We start from the raw sequence: 16,513 nt of genomic DNA, 5'->3' as shown, positions 1-16,513 counted from the left end.
TTCATGCTCTCTCTCTCTCTTTCCCTGATATAATCTACACTGTGCTTCTAGGGAGTTGCAGCTTCAGAGGCATTCTGGTGAACCTGCCACTGTGGTGCTTTTCTACCTCAAGATGGGTACATGACTCCCAGTGTGACCAATTACCAGGCAATACTACTACCTACAAAGCTAGGATCACTGCCAACATCAGAAAGTCAGCAGTCTTGGCGACAGGAAATCTAAACTGGCGGGTGATTTGGAACATACATATCAAATGCTTTCTCTGGAAATAACTGAGGCTGGAGGGATTCAAAATAGGTGTGGAATGGGCATAAAGAGAGGAAGGTAATGTACTGAGCAGTCAGTGTCTAAGCTGTGACAACCTGGCAGCATTTCTTCGTAACTTGCTCAGTGTGGAAGCTAGGTTACCTCTCGATGAGGCTGGTAGGGCCGGCCACTGGAGTTTGCTGTGGCTGCAGGAGTCTCCTCTGGTGCCGAGTTTTTCTTGTTAGCACTTGTAAGGCTGGGAGCAGAGGCACAGGTGGAAGGGGAAGCAGCGGAGGCATCACACGGGCTCCTCAAAGACACAGCTGTAACTGAGCTACATCGAGATCTGGTTGAATAGCTGTTCTTTGGATGGGACACTGAGACAGAAATATGAGCAATATGTGGTCAGATGATAGAAGAGCATGATGGGTAACCTTTTCCCTATTTCTCCATCTCACAATGAGCAATTTAGGATAAAGAACTGTCTATCTGAGTATTTGTAAAGATAAGCTTATAAATAGGTAACGGGAAGGAAAATCTCCCTTCTGCCCTCTTCCTCCACTCCTGCCAAATCCCCACCGCTTTGTAAGTGGCCCATCCCCCCACCAACTAATGACTTCTTGGCGTTTCCTACCACCTAAACTCCTGGCTTTGGCTCCAGCAGCTGACTAAGCCTAGGAACAATAGTATGGGCCATATGTTCGCTTTCCTATGCAAGGAACATTCTAAAGTACAGACTTCAAAAAGAAAGAAAAAGTTAAATAAAAAGCCAAATTCTTTTTAAAAAATTTGAATGAGGCAAGATGAGTTACACATGAACAGAACTAGTCTTTACAACAAATATCTATCTTCCCAAGGCTCTTTCTGCAAAAATAACTCCGAATTCAAAATATCAATCTAGCTGAAAAATACTGATATTTTCAATTCAAGTTTGGTCAGAATTCAACGTCTAAAAGTACCCCCTAGATTTTTTTTCTTGGCTTTAAGCCTGGGCTAATGTTGAGCTCACAATCACTGCCCTAGGTCCAACATTTATTTCACTTTTACACCGAGACAGAAAGAACGGAGGAGCCGAGCTCGGGGTCTGGGTTTGACTGATGTGTCGCTACAAGCTCTCACCACAGAGGCACCTCCGTGCCCCACCTCCACACACACCTATTATGCGCTAGGCAAAGCAGGTATTGTTATCTCCACCGAGGAGTAAAACGAGTGGCCCAATGTAGAGTGCAGAGGCAAGGATTAAAACTTGGTCTGACTCCAGGGCTACATGCTCTTTATACTATATACCAAACACCTCTCAGCTCAGCAGGAAATGATGAAAAAATAGGACCGCAAATTTAGGGAGCTGGAAAATGCCTATCCTCAGAGCTCAAAGCATCTGTGTCCACTGACTTATTAGGTATCTCAGAGTTCCTTTTCATAAAAACAAGCAAACAAACCAAAACCCAAGAGGGACTGAGGAAGAATCAGGGGAGAAGCCAATCAGCACTTCAGTTTCTAGTTAGTAGAGGGCGGTCTTCTCATCACCATCTCCGGCACCCTGAATCTCTCAGCACCTCACCTTGTCCAAATGAATCTATGTTCTTCTTTAGGGTCTCTACATCACAGGTGAATCGGGCCACTCGTCCCAGATCCTCATCATATTTACGTTCACTAACAAAGTGCTGGAGAAAAGACAAAGAAAAGCCTCCAGGTGAGACAAACAATATATGTGGGATTTATAGCTTGCTATAAAGAGATGAAACAATTACTTTCAAGTGTTTTCTTTTTGTGCTTCAAAGTTCACTACATGGCCATCATATTACCAATGCTGGGTGATTGACAAAATTCAGTCATTTTCCTTAAGGGCCCAAAGATAAGTCCATTTGGGAGCTTTATGAAATGCTAATGGTCATTCGGTGTAAATCAAGAGAAACTCTGGAGAAAGAAGGAACTCATGATGGCGGACCACCTTTCTCTCCACTGTTAGCTACTCTCCACATTGTTCCATTTTATACACAGGCAGAGGCAGCAGAAATGCTCATAAGTTACAACAATGATTCCTTAATTTAAATAGATGATTTGGTGTTCTTTAATATAAACTTCCTTAGTAAACCCACTTCACCGCTTCATAAAGTAGGATTTGTTAGTCCTTGTAATAGGAACAATTTCTTGAGATGGAAAATCATTCATGTGAAAAGTCAGCTTTGCAAATGAGAAGAGTTTATGCTGCAAGTAATTTAATCCTTTTAAGCAGACTGAGCTGAGAAGTAACCATCCCCTTGGGTCAAAAACTAACTATACTATAGAAATAGTGGGGCTAGAAACATGTCAGGAATAAAGTGCTTCTGGGGGTCTGTTTCAATAAACAATTTCTAAGGTAGTCTGGAATCATTTTTTCAGATGTACAAGAGAGTAAGAAAGAAAAGTTAAAGGCCTAGATATAATTTAGAAGAACTGAACTCAGAGCAGTCCTCTAACTGGGGGTGGCCTAATTCCACTTTGGATTTTCAAGGGGTAGAATCAAGTGCATCAGAATCCTCGGGATGCACCTAGAAGCAATAAATGGGAGAGGAGAAATAAAAATTACCTCTGGGACTTGAAGTCCTAAAGCTTCAGAGTATACTGTGGCTTAGGAAAGCACATGAATCTCTATAACAAAGCCTTCAGACATGTAATATCAGTCTGAGATTAATTCTGAAACACATTCTAGGGTTTCCTGAGCCAAAGACATAACAGGAATGACGGAAATAAAATGATCTGGAAATAAGACATTTAAATTGCACAGCACCCACTTCAGTACACTGAAAACGTGGAGAGAAACAGATCCTTAGTCAGCCTGCAGAAATATTTCTAGCAGCTCTTCAACCACGTGGGAAGGGGAACAGATGAAGCCTGTGAGAGCCAGAATTCTTATCTAATTCCAAAGGGGTTTCTGGCTTCTCCCAGATAGTTGAATGAGACTGACTGGCATCAATGCGAGGAAGACTTTCTATAAAATTTAGCAATACAGTCTTAGTTAATCAGAAAATGGTAATTTAAAACTTGCATTGTTGGTTTCACTATTTCTCCCCAATATAGCCTAAGGGGAAGGAGTGAGAGAATAATAACACGACATAGGTTTGTGTGAAAGACTGGGTCAGGATGGTAACAGGGATGCCTGTAAGGTCCCAGATGATCTTCCATCTATGCTTTTATTTTTACAAAGGCTGTTATATAGCCTCCCCAGCATGTATTCCTCTTAAATATGGCAATAAATCTCACACGTTCAGAAAGAGCAGAGTTAGGGCACAGGAGTAGAGAAGGCCATACAGTTCACGGTTTAGAAACAATTAATTAGAATGTCAGTGTCCACAACTACCCATGAACAACCCAGCCTCTCTCAGGTTCCCATCTTAGTCTCAGAAACACTGTTCTTTATATAAGAATTTAAAACATCTGAGTGTTGAATCCAAGTAATCTTTATAAACAGTTTACAATATAATCAACACCTCAGATTGCTCATTTTTCTCTTATAAAATCAGAATTGACCAACCAACCATTTAACCATCTACTGAACGCCTACTATGCGCCAGGGCATTGTGCCAGGGCACTGGAGACACAGCAGTTCCTGTCACTGTAAAGTTCACTATCGAGTGGGAAAGACAGATTAATCAAATGCACATACAATTATAAGTGTGCTAGGAAGGCACAAACAGGGGGGACACGTCAGGAAAGTCAGGAAGGATGAAGTCAGCAGTGAGGTGTGTGCTGGGAGTGGCAAGGGGAGGGAAAAGAACGTTCTGGACAGATGGAAAAGCATGTGCAGCAGCCCTCACAGGAGGGAACAGGGTATGCCTGTGGAAAGGAGAGCTAGTATGGCTGGAGCAGAGGGGACAAGGGGGACGCTGTGCAAAGCACAGCAGCAGGGCCAGATCATATGGAGCCCTACAGGCCGTTAAGGATTATAGCCTATCCTGAAAGCAACGGGAAGTTTGAAGTAGGTTCTGTAATGCGAGGGACAGATATGAAGGGGTGGGAAGGCCGGGGCAGTGGCAAAGTGGAGGAGTGGAATCAGTTAAGAGGCTACCGCAAAGTCCAAGCAAGAGATCACTGTAGCTTGATCATGATGGTGGTGGTGGAGACAAAGAGAAAAGGTCAGATCGGAGATTTCGCAGGAGGTCAAAGGGACAGGGTCTGCTGATAGATCTAACTGTGGGAAAAGGAGAAATTCCCTAAGGTTTCCAGCTTGGACACTGGATAGATGACAGTACCATTTACAGAGAAAGGGAAAGGGACAGGAAAAGGGCCAGGTTTGGGAAGAGGAGATCATGAGTTAAATATATTAGATACAGCCATGAATTATGGAGATTTGCTACTTTAGTCCCCGAGGGTAAGAAGAAAGGCGGAAAGGAGAAGGAAGTTCTACCTTGATATCAGCTCTGAGCTCAACCAGCTGCTCCTCTGACATCCGAACAGCCACATCAGTCATCTTCTTCAGAAGTTCGGCTTTCTTCTGACGGCTGAGCAAAATTTCCACTGTAGAGGAAAGGGAGTATGACTCTTATGGTCTGCTAAATAGGACAAAGAAGAACTAGAAGTATAGGCCTTGCAGTATGTACTTGGACAGCCAAAGGCTTAGCTGCCCACCCATCCAGAAAGTGAAAATACCAAAGGTCCAGTTTCCACCTTCTTGAGGGACTCTGAAGGCAGTTTACATGGTAAATGCTTTTTATGAATCACAAAGACTCATACATCACTTGTCATTTCTCTTTCTCTTCTTCCCACTTAAAGAAAAAATTTTATCAAGACACATGTAAATTAAAACAAAAATATGCACAAGGTAAAGAATACATCTAGAATAAATGGGTATAAAATGAAAACTAAAACTGTCCCGCCTACTTCTGACTTCCCGAGGAAACCACTGGTAACAATTTCTTATGAATACTTTCCATTATACTCTCTGCATATACAATCTCTCTCTCTCTTTTTTCCCCTCACAATGGTCCCTCCTTTACCTTAGCTATTTTTACTTACTATGTCTTGAAGTTCATTCCTTATTAATACATTGGATTCCCCTCACTCTGTTTAATAGCCACCTAGTATTCTACTATGTGGATATACAACAATTATTTACCAAGTTCCCTAATGATGGACATTAGATTATTTACAGCCTTTCAAGAAGCATCTTCTCTGGCTTGCTCCCAGATGTGTAACTCAGGTATGGCCACGAAGAATGACAGACAATAAAAATTCTCTCAGAGCAGAGAGCCAGGGGCTACGAAGGACAAAGGGCAAAAGAAATCCTCTCAGGAAGCAGATCTAGGGGCTGCCAAATGAACCAAGGAACTTTCTCTACCACTGGGGCAGGGACTCTACTATTCCTGTCCAGTAAGCTTTGATCATTGCATGTCCAAGTGGGAATTTTTACTATAATTATCGTCTTCTCTGCCTATCTATGTAATAACGTTTCTTTCAGTTTATGGGATGCCAGACCACAATATACCATAACCAGAGCTGTTGGAAGATCTGAAACTACCCAGAAGTCCTGGACTTTCAGCTGAATACGTGAACTAGAGGAGACTGTGGAGGTGTTGCCATCAAGCAGGAGGTGAGTGTGTCCTCATTTTGGAAGAGGACTGCAGGGTAGCTGAGGGGTGGACTGTAGCAAAGACTGTTAGTGACTGAATATCCATTCTCCTCTATCAGAAGTCTAATGTTGTTGGGTACCAATGTGCTTAGGTAAAAAAAGCTACATTTCCTGGCTTTGCTACACATAACTGTATTATGTATTATATAGTTTGGCCGTTAAGATCTAAGCAGAATTCAGAGGCGAGGCTTACTAGAAAGCTCTCTAAAGGACTCTTAGCCTGCATGTAACATTTTGCCCTTCCCTGACTGGAGCCGTAGGATGTATCTTTTGACCATAAGCACAATGTAAGGATGGCTGGGGAGAAGGACAGAGAAGCCTGGGTCCCTCATATCATATTGGAGATGCCCTACAGCCCTGGACTGCTTACCTCTGGACCTTTCATTTCATGAGAGAAAAAGAAACTCACATTTCTTTAGGCCATTCTGTGGCATGCAGTCAAACTCAATTCCTAACTTATACACAGAATCCTGTAACCTACTGAGAAACCAGCCAAATTTACGTTAGAAAAAAATAGAATTTTTAAAGAGCTCCATCAGGTGTAGAGCTGAATGTCTTTAGCAAGTTTACTTAGTCCAATTTGCCACATATATGCCACCCATGGGCTGCTCATACCTATGTCAGGTTAATCGATAAGGGCACACTTTCCCAATAAGTTAGGAACATGCATACAAAAGTTTCTCAATACAAAGGCCCAACAAACACAAATGATCTGTTGGTCTGGCTCCCAAGATAAAACCTATTTGCCATTTGTATCAAATTCACTTTCTCTCAGCTCCAGCATTCTAGGATTCTAAGATAAAATTACAGATCTCAAGATGTGTCAAGTAAAGATTTCTACACATACCATATAACTCAGAGGGCCTAACTATATGACCTTGGACAAGTCACATTTTTCCAAGGAACTTGTTTCTTCGTTTATGAAATGAAAAAAATAAAACAAAATAAAATCCAAAAACCTAACCCTCCCATAAGGTTGATATTAACATCACATATGAATGAGTGCAAAAAAACTCGGAACTGTGAAGTACTATGAACATATAATTAATAAACTATAATGTGTAAAGAAAAGAAAAAGAAACACCTTTTTGATATTATTGGTAAATGAGTAATTACATTAGTGTCATTGAGAACTAGGATTTTTAGCATGAGAGGGGTGGACTGTATTTGATAATATAAGATTGACCATGAATTGATAACTGATTGAGGCTGGGTGCTGGGGGTTAATTATATTAGCCTCTCTATTTGAAATATGTTCAAAATTTTCTATAAAAGATGCATTTTAAAAAGCACCTTTGGACTTCCCTGATGGTGCAGTGGTTAAGAATCCACCTGCCAATGCAGGGGACACGGGTTGAAGCCCTGGTCCGGGAAGATCCCACATGTCGCGGAGCAACTAAGCCCGTGTGCCACAACTACTGAGCCTGCGCTCTAGAGCCTGCAAGCCACAACAACTGAGCCCGGGCACCACAACTACTGAAGCCTGTGCGCCCTGGAGCCCACCCACCGCAACTAATGAGCCCACGCACTCTAGGGCCCACTTGCTGCAACTACTGAAGCCCGCGTGCCTAGAGCCCGTGCTCCACAACAAGAGAAGCCACCACAATGAAAAGCCCACCCACCACAATGAAGAGTAGCCCCTGCTCACCACAACTAGAGAAAGCCCGCGCTCAGCAACAAAGACCCAATGTAGCCCCCAAAAAAAACACCTTCTTCTCAACAGTAAGGACTATGTCTTTTTTTTTTTTTTTTTTAGGGGCTATGTCTTCTTACTAATTTTATTTTCTCTGAAACTTCAACTTCAAAAAGAGAACACATAGGTACAAGAATGGACTGAAACTGTCACCGGAAATTTCAGGATATAGCACTCAATTTAAATGAAATCTCACCTCTGAAAAACAACGGATAGCATCTCTGTTACGTACTCAAAATTTCATTAAAATGGATCAAAACTGAATTCAGCTCAGTGCTTCAAAGCTGCCTCCTCTGGCCCATGACCACAGACACAAATGATTTAATTGTGAGTCATCATCTCAACCTATTTCCATTCTCACCAGTTTGAGAGTAGGTTAAAAGAAACAACCTTCCTAATTACAAATCTGGAATTCAATGCACGAAGGAAAAACCGTTGAAAAGCCCCAAATCAATGCCATTGTACAAGATGCAGTTGACATTCCTTTCTTTTCATATAGCTGTGTATCTTTAACCTAACCCTTAATAGAAATGACAGAAAACAGATATCTGGTTCTTCTGTATAAAACCCCACAAATTATCCAAGTTAGACTATTCCTCCAGACTCCATTTTAGTAAGCTTTCAAAGAACCCTCATCATGGGTATCCTGAACCTTCAATTAATTGACTTTTTCCCTACCCAATGATAACAGACACTGAGTGAAGTTTCTACAACCGGAGAAAACAAAGAAAGTTCTGAGAGAGATAATGACAGGAATGGATACACTGATTGTAGGCAACCTGATGACATCTCCTCTGATTATGCCAAAGGTTTTTTTCCAAGTAGAAAAATATCCAATGGAATTGTTCAATCACTGGAGGAAAAAAACAAAATAAAACCCAGGCACCTGCAAGATACTTTATTTTCCTTAATTGGTGCTGTGGTGGCAGATACCATGAAGTAGTCTCTTAGACACTGAACTCTATATTCAAAATATTGAAATTTGGAAATATTGAAAAACAGGCTCTTGTAAAGTTGTTTCACCTGAAAGGATTCCTATGCCAGCATAGGACAACTGCTCAAGACTGTTTAACCAAATATATAAACTCTTATTGTGGCATTTATATTGAGCTTTTTTAATGGGGGTTGAGAGGCAGGTAATAGCTTTAATAAAGATCAGTCTTACTTGCTTCAGCTTTCACTTTGTCCATTTCAGCAAGCAATGTCACTTCTCGATCCATTAAACTAGGAAGGGATGACAAAGGGAAAAAAGGTTTGATCAGAAACTCAAACAGGAACACAGCACATTGTTAATAGTGGAGAAAGACTTATGAGTTTGTTCCCTAAAAGCATACTACAAAATAAACACTGTATATACCACATGAAAATCCTATCTCACCCTCAGCAAAGACTCTTTTAAAGATTCCAATAAAGAAATCTAATTCCCTTTTATTTCTATATATTACAGTAAACCAGTAGCTACTCATCTAAGAGTTGAGAACCAGTAGATGGCAGTAGCAAGCTACAAAACATTTCTTGGTAAGTTGTGCTTAAGCGGAAGTCCTCATGGAAATTACATATTTCTACATATGTGCATATTTTTTATTTTATATTTCGGTCTATAAAATTGGACAGCTTTGCTTCTAATGAATTTTTACCAGGCAATACTCCTGCTAGGGCATGATAAATTTACCCACGATTAGGTTTTATACATCTTCAACATTTTAGCACAGTTGCACCAAGTCCACTGGTGCTTTAGTCTCAAGAATGCAGAGTAGTCAAAAAACATACATATACTGTGCTGGTTTCAGGTAAACGTTTAATAGTAATCCAGAAAAGATGGAATCAAAGGTTTTTGGAAGGCTTTTTACAGAAAAAGAACATTAAATGGGCAATTAGAATATTCTCCACTGCAAATGTAAATGGTTTGTAAGCATGGGAAAGCTTTTCTATGTTCTTAGAAAAGAGCGCACCACCTTCAGCGAACATGTAAAGAAATAATAGGCTGCCCTAGGGTTAAACCTCTGGATGAAAATAATTTTCCTTACCATATCAGTTTTGCTTAGCGGTGGCAAACAAACAAACAAACAAAACCCCAAAAGCAAAAACACAAAACTAAAACTTTAATACCTGCACACACATGAAATGTTCCAAATCTCTTCATATTTGAAATTCACTCTAATTTCTCCTTTTGAGTGGCAATATAACTACAGGGTTAATAAAAGTTCTCCTCTTGTTTCTGGTTGTAAAACTAATCACACACACATGCATACACACACACACACACACACGCACACACACAGTCTAATTCAATTTAGCTCAATATGTTGTTATGCTGGCACAAAGTAGTTAATATGGAGACTATAGTGAGATATACAAAAAAGTATAAGGCAGGGACATTTCCTCAAGGAGCAAAATCCGTTATAGTCAAGTGCTGGAGAACACAGGTTTGATAATCATTATGCATGATGTTAATACACAGACTTGTAACGAAACAAATTTGGTTGGCATATTAATCCCAAAGCACCAGACTAGAGAGAAGATACAACTATTGTGATAGGGTAGCAATAATTTTGCTAAGAAAGCATTCCCCAAACCTTGGCAAATATTTTGCTCCGAGAACTCTAGCAGCATTTGGAATACCTAAAAGGCAAAACAGAAGCACATCTGAGACAGGAGCTACCAGGCTTCGAGTTTATCACTACCTCTCTTCTGTCGCTGAATCACCTTAAGATGCAGACACTGTGTCCATCAGATGACAAATTTGTCTCTGACAAAGCTTGTAAAATGTTTTTTAAAAGAGCTCAGCAAACAAGTAAGATTTTTGCAGCTTACAATCTTTATTAGGAAAAAAAGTTCTGCACGGTCACAATAAGACTTTTTGTGTCCGTATGAGCTACTACATCGTGATGGTACTTTTTTTTCCCTGTAAGAATGATTAGCATCCATTTACATAACCTTTGTTTCTTGAATAACTCATTTCATAGGAAATTCACAGGGCAGTGTGTGCGCAACCGTATGACCACTCCAATTAAAAAAGAAACAAAAGCTTACCTTTTCATGCCAAAAAACACTGAAAAGCAGTAAGCACTTCTATTTCTTTTTGTTTGTTGTTTGTCATGTTACCATCTATTGATAACACCTACTGAAAGGTCCTGTGATGTCAGCCAAGCATTAAACAGAGGAATCTATTGGTTAACTGTTGGGATATTTTCTCAGAGACAAGCCTGATGTATCTTTGCAATTTTTCATTAAATTTTTTACAAGTCTTTAAAATAGAAAAATGAATAAATGTTAAATTATATGTAGTGTAAGTGCCTGGCGATTAGCTTTTTTGATTATAATGTAAGTGCCCAACATTAAGCTTTCGGTTGCCGACATTCATAAAGAGCCAGGCCACCCCACCTATGAGGTTCCCCTTTTAGAAGGCCCAGGGCGACCTAGCTAACTGACCCACTTGAGTGATCCTACTTTTCCTTCCCACGCTTTCTTGCTCTTATGTTTTAAATTTACTAATAAAGAATGAACCCGCAAAACCCTAGGCACCCCACCCTCAACCCCAACCAAGGCATGACCCCAGGTCTGCACTCTCCTTAGGCACACTCTGCTGTGTGGTGCCAGGCATGCCATGTACCCTTCACGACTTGTGAGTAATAAACCTTGTTTTTTTCTTCAAAATCCCCTGATGGTTGTTGCTGAGGTGCATCTGGCAATCGTAAGAACCACAAGGGCCAGTCCGCCGCAACACTGGCTCATGGCGGGCAGGGGTCACAAGCAGTATGGGGCCCAGGTGAGTGCCCCCAGGCATTCCTAGCTGAGAGCATCACTAAAGATCGGCTGAGACCAACACAAAACACTATTAAGAACTTTCTTAAAAGTACATCACATAATGTATTACAGTTGTGTAGAAGAATGACTGTATTTTAGGTAATTAATGCTAAAGCATTTAGGGATGGCATGTTATGTCTGCAACTTCCAAATGGTTCCACCAAGACACACACACACACACACACACACACACACACACACACACACACACGCAGAGCAAATACACCGATCACTGTACTATCCCTTCAACTTTTCTGTATGTTGAAAGTTTAAGTGCGGAAACATGCGCATCACAAAATAAACAGAGAAGGTGAGAAGAGTGCAAAGGTGGAAAGTAGGCTAAGCATAAGACACATAGCAGAGGCATTTTTTACAATTAAAAATAGTAATTTACTGTAATACAACTTTCTGACAATGAGGAAACTTAAGCTAAAGTTTCCACCTGTTCTAAGCTGTATGGCGGTCCCAGTATGGATCTGTGGCCAAGAGATTCAAAAGTACCTGTGGTTTGAGGTAATAGTTTTCAGACGCCATAGCTACAAGCAATGAGTCCTCTCAGAGAGTGATGAAAGGCTCATTCAGACTGCCAGACTTTGTTACCTTTCTTACTCAGTACTTGAGGGTACTAACCTTGCAACTGTTCTGTCAAGGCTTTCCTGAATGGAAATACATGATGATGAGCATCTGATAACACTGGACTCAGAAACTGATAATGAAAATCCACTAAATATTGCTGGGACTCTGTTTAGAAAGACACTAAGTCTTATTAAGCATGGGCCTTATACAGCACAGAGAATTTCCATATCCTTTCTTTGACCATGAAAGATGGTTTTAGATGTCTTGTCACTATTAAGGAAAAAGACTGGTAAATGTCTGAATGTTCTCTATTTCCTTCCCTCCTTACCAAGACTTTTTACCATCTTCACATTTCCTCAACTTACTCTAAAGCTTTTGCGTAATTTAGTTGGTCAGAATAGTTGTTCCTGTAGCATCACCATTCATATCTCTAAGATACATTATATATCCATCATCTGAAACAAGCCCTTTAATTAATATATTTAACATGTAGCTTATTGATTAAAGCTATTGCCTTCAGTAATTCCTTGGTACCAAAAAACTGTTAACTATCATTTGTTTCTGGTTGTTGCATTAGAAAACAATGTTATAATAGAAACGACTCTGGCAATTCCTGAGCCAACTAATTATCTCAAGGGTTTATACTCTAAACCACTCAATAATGTTCTTACAAAACATTTGAACTTGATTTTATTTGCTGAAAACCTAAAACCTACTTATTCTAATTCCACTAAAGCAGAAATCCTAGCAAAGCCAAGCCAATGCAAACACCTTTGTTGTTCTTACAAAACATTTGAACTTGATTTTATTTGCTGAAAACCTAAAACCTACTTATTCTAATTCCACTAAAGCAGAAATCCTAGCAAAGCCAAGCCAATGCAAACACCTTTGTTTCTCTGAAGACACTTCTCCCTTCTCATATAAAACAACCAAAAAAGAGAATGTTCAGTAGTTTTTGTTAGCAGAGAATTAATGATGCTTCAAGTGTTTCATAAAACTCCGTACGCCCAGCACTGCTTTTATGAGCGTGGTACACACATCTGGGCTCAAAGGAGAAACAAAAAACACCAGTTAGGCAGCCAGGTCATCATGTTGAGCTGAACAATTGGGGTAAAATGAATGGAAAGAATCAGCTTATTAAATCAAATTTGGATCTTATGAAAACTCGGTTCCTCTCTGTTGGGAGGCCTTTACAAAGCATGTAAAGTAATTTTCATATTTCAAGAATCTCAAGTAGCTTTTAAGAAGTTAGAATGTGGATATAAGCTGTTCTTGCGGGACAGGCCCTTAATGGAAAACCTTTCTTTCTGTTCTTCTCCAGTGGTCAAAGCATCTCAATTCTAAAGTAATACTAGAGACCATATGATTTGATGATATTTTACAATATGTTTTGGGAAAAAGAAACAGTAGCAATCTAGGTTACCAAGGAGCTCATTGTTCAAGTTCTAGTTGGTAAGGAAAAATAGTTGGAGTGTTAAGCCACATAACGAGTGGCTGACTTGATCCTAAACCGGGACTTGTTTTTTTGAACCTTCTCTCTGGATATGATAGCAACGTCTAAAGGGAGACATATATGGACTAGGAAGGCAAAGACTGAAAAAATAAAGGCAAACAAAGATACCTGGTAAGACACAAAAAAGGGAGCATGATAGAGTGGAAAAGTATCACTTAATAACAAGTATGACTTTTGGCAAATTAATTTTTTCTGTGCCCATTTTTTTCATCTATAAAATGAGTATAATATTACAAATGATATTGTTATATATAGATACTGTGCATAAAAGTTTCTGACATACAATAATACCTCAATAAATGGCAACAGCAATTATTATTCTAATTTCTGCAGTCATGTTGATTTCTCAGTTTCAGCAGAATATCTGTTTAGTAAAATGCCCTCATATTACTCTGGTAAATCATTATACATTCCAGATCCACTGTCTAGAAATTCTTTTTTTTTTGCCACGCCTCACGGCATGCAGGATGCTAGTTCGCAGACCAGGGATTGAACCTGTGCCCCCTGCAGTGGAAGCAGAGTCCCAACTACTGGACCGCCAGGGAAGTCCCTTTTTTTCTTCTTATTTTTTTTTCCAATGTGGACCATTTTTAAAGTCTTTATTGAATTTGTTCTTCTGTTTTATGTCTTGGTTTTTTGGCCGTGAGGCATGTGGGATCTTAGCTCCCTGACCAGGGATCGAACCCACACCCCCTGCATAGGAAGGTGAAGCCTTAACCACTGGACCACCAGGGAAGTCCCTAGAAATTCTTAAATAAACACATACACATACTAACACAGTGCAGGCAGTTATACAGAGGTGAATCAAAGATAATTTAAGTGAAAAGAATACACTACAAAATTACAATCTCACTATGATTATATCTATTAAGATTATGCATGCTTATAGATAAGGGACACAGGGAACACAAAAAATAAAAAATTAATTATGTGTTAAGGTGGTAGAGTTATATGACTTCTATTTTTTTTAAAACAATTGTTATAATTATGGGAAATATAGTAAAAATAAGAGGGAATAAAGGAAACTTTAAAAAAAAGAAAAACAAAATTCAGATTCCTTCATCAAATGCTCTCATTCTACTTTAGCCTCTGACTCATCTCTCACTACTTTCAACTATTGCCCCTTAGCTCTAGCTACACTGTGAAGTCCCTGTATGTCCCTTCTATGCCTTTGCTTATATCGTATCTCTTAAAGGATCCCTACCATTTCTGCCAGTGTAAATTCCATGTGGTTTCAAGGCTTGATAATGATTCATTTCCTCCAAGAAATCTTTTCTAATTGACCCCCTCCACAGTAACCTTTCTCTTAAAATCTTCATGCCTTTCCCACAACTAAGATCTGACCTGAAGAATATCTGAATTGCAAGTCACTCCAAATTGTGACTTAAGAAGAGTGATTTAGGCCCTTATGAACTACAAAATAAAAAGAACATTAAATATTTTGGATGGTATGGTCCTTCTTATAGTTTTGTCTTATTGAACTAAAAAAAATCCTTTAAAGGCGTTCATAGGCTCAGTCAAAATCCTGGTCCTCTTCATTCTAACCCTATTCTATAACAACTGAATTCCTTAGTCCCTAAATTCTCCTGCAGTGGGGTTTCTCTGTGACACATCCTTTAAGCTGAGGAGGAGATAACGTATGAGATATGCACCAAGAGTCTCTAGCCTTTTTCTCAAGCTTTAGTGGGGAAGTGAGCCATCAGTGATGGGTGGGGTGAAGAGTATAGGTTACTGGGAGTCAGAACACACAGATTCAAATACTGAGTCTGCAACTTATGATGTCATGTTAGGCAAACAGCTTAACCTAAGGCTCAAATTCCTTTTAATAGTAAAGTAAAATATAAAGTTCCCTCTGCACAGGACAGAAATCTGGATGAATAAATCAGATAGTATGATTGAACATGTTTGGTACTGTAATCTTCGTATGTTATTTAGTTATTTTCATAGATGGTTAAAGGGTTAGAATTTTAAATCAAAAAATATCGAGAGCCATGGAGGCAAGAACTAGTATAAATAAGATATCAGTGTACTAAACATGTGAAAACTGAAGAATAATTTAAAACTAAAGAGTGCTAGGTACCTTTCTGATAACACATTATAACAGTAGCCCATTCCTTTATTTCTATGGTTTTTAGACATTTTTGAAAGTGCTTTCATTAATAAAATTATTTTCTAAATTTTCAGCATCTCTACAGATGGGCTTTAAATTTAAGGATCTAAAAGCCTTTGTTAAGTTTATTATAAGAAGAAAAGAGAAGCTCAAATAAAAGGAAATAACTTTTCTAAGGTGAATGAGGAATCAGCCAGGAAAAACTTCAGTCTTAAGCACAGGCTTACATTGACTTTGTGTGCTGTAGAATCCCAAATTTATTACCCATTTTCTCCTTTTAGTAAGTACTTTTTGACTTTCAATAAAACAGAAATTTTATTTAAAAGGCAGGCTGAGTGTGTATTTTGTTGGCACTTTTCACCGACACATATTATGACAACTGTCTGAAGTAGTTTACACACTCCAGCGTCATGTTCTACTTCATATCCTGCTCCTTAACAGCCTTAAACTTAAGTCAGCTAGGAGCTCCAACAATGTGTCAGACAAATTTTATTAATTAACAAGAAAAGTAAACCTGGGTCTAGAGATGATTATTACTGAATCACCAATAAGAACAGATTAGACGTTTTACATCCTGGGAAGCCTCTGCTTTTACCTTCCCACAGGTAAATGTCAGCTTACATTTGGCCTCGATGTGAAAGCAGTTATTGGCAAAATTCCCCTAATGCCCCATCAGGTGTAATGTAATCTTACTGTTGCAAATTTGTTAGAACACTTTTCTTTTCTTTTATACTGTAACCAACACAAAAAATGGCTTCCTAAGTGACATTAACTCCAAGCTTTGGTTCAGTGCCAAAGAGAGTTAGCTCACCTGCCAATTATATCTTGAAGTAGAAACTACAGGGGCATTGAAATAAGCCAGTTTAAAAACACAATCATTCAGAGAGAAGGCTTTACACCAGCAGGAAAGGGCAGGTAATGTCTTTCCTCAAGTTAAACTGACCTGGTTGCTACGCCTGC

At 39.4% G+C, this 16,513-nt stretch overlaps 1 protein-coding gene across 5 annotated transcripts in view; it reads right to left on the bottom strand.

Annotated features, from left to right (window-relative positions):
* The window catches only part of SPATS2 (spermatogenesis associated serine rich 2), a 140,238-nt gene that overhangs the window by 1,897 nt on the left and 121,828 nt on the right, over positions 1–16,513 (bottom strand). For all 5 annotated transcript variants that reach the window (XM_082352438.1, XM_082352442.1, XM_082352440.1 and 2 more), the window contains 4 exons: positions 8,713–8,771; positions 4,634–4,743; positions 1,808–1,910; positions 409–623 (listed from right to left, as the gene is read on the bottom strand). In XM_082352438.1, coding sequence (XP_082208564.1) covers positions 409–623; positions 1,808–1,910; positions 4,634–4,743; positions 8,713–8,771 — 487 coding nt within the window. The remainder of the gene's footprint in view (positions 1–408; positions 624–1,807; positions 1,911–4,633; positions 4,744–8,712; positions 8,772–16,513) is intronic.

Source organism: Balaenoptera borealis (genome assembly GCF_965194805.1).
Source record: "Balaenoptera borealis genome assembly, chromosome: 13".
Lineage (NCBI taxonomy): Eukaryota > Metazoa > Chordata > Mammalia > Artiodactyla > Balaenopteridae > Balaenoptera > Balaenoptera borealis.
The sequence above is the reverse complement of the archived record's forward strand: the minus strand, read 5'-3'. Positions and strand labels throughout refer to the sequence as shown.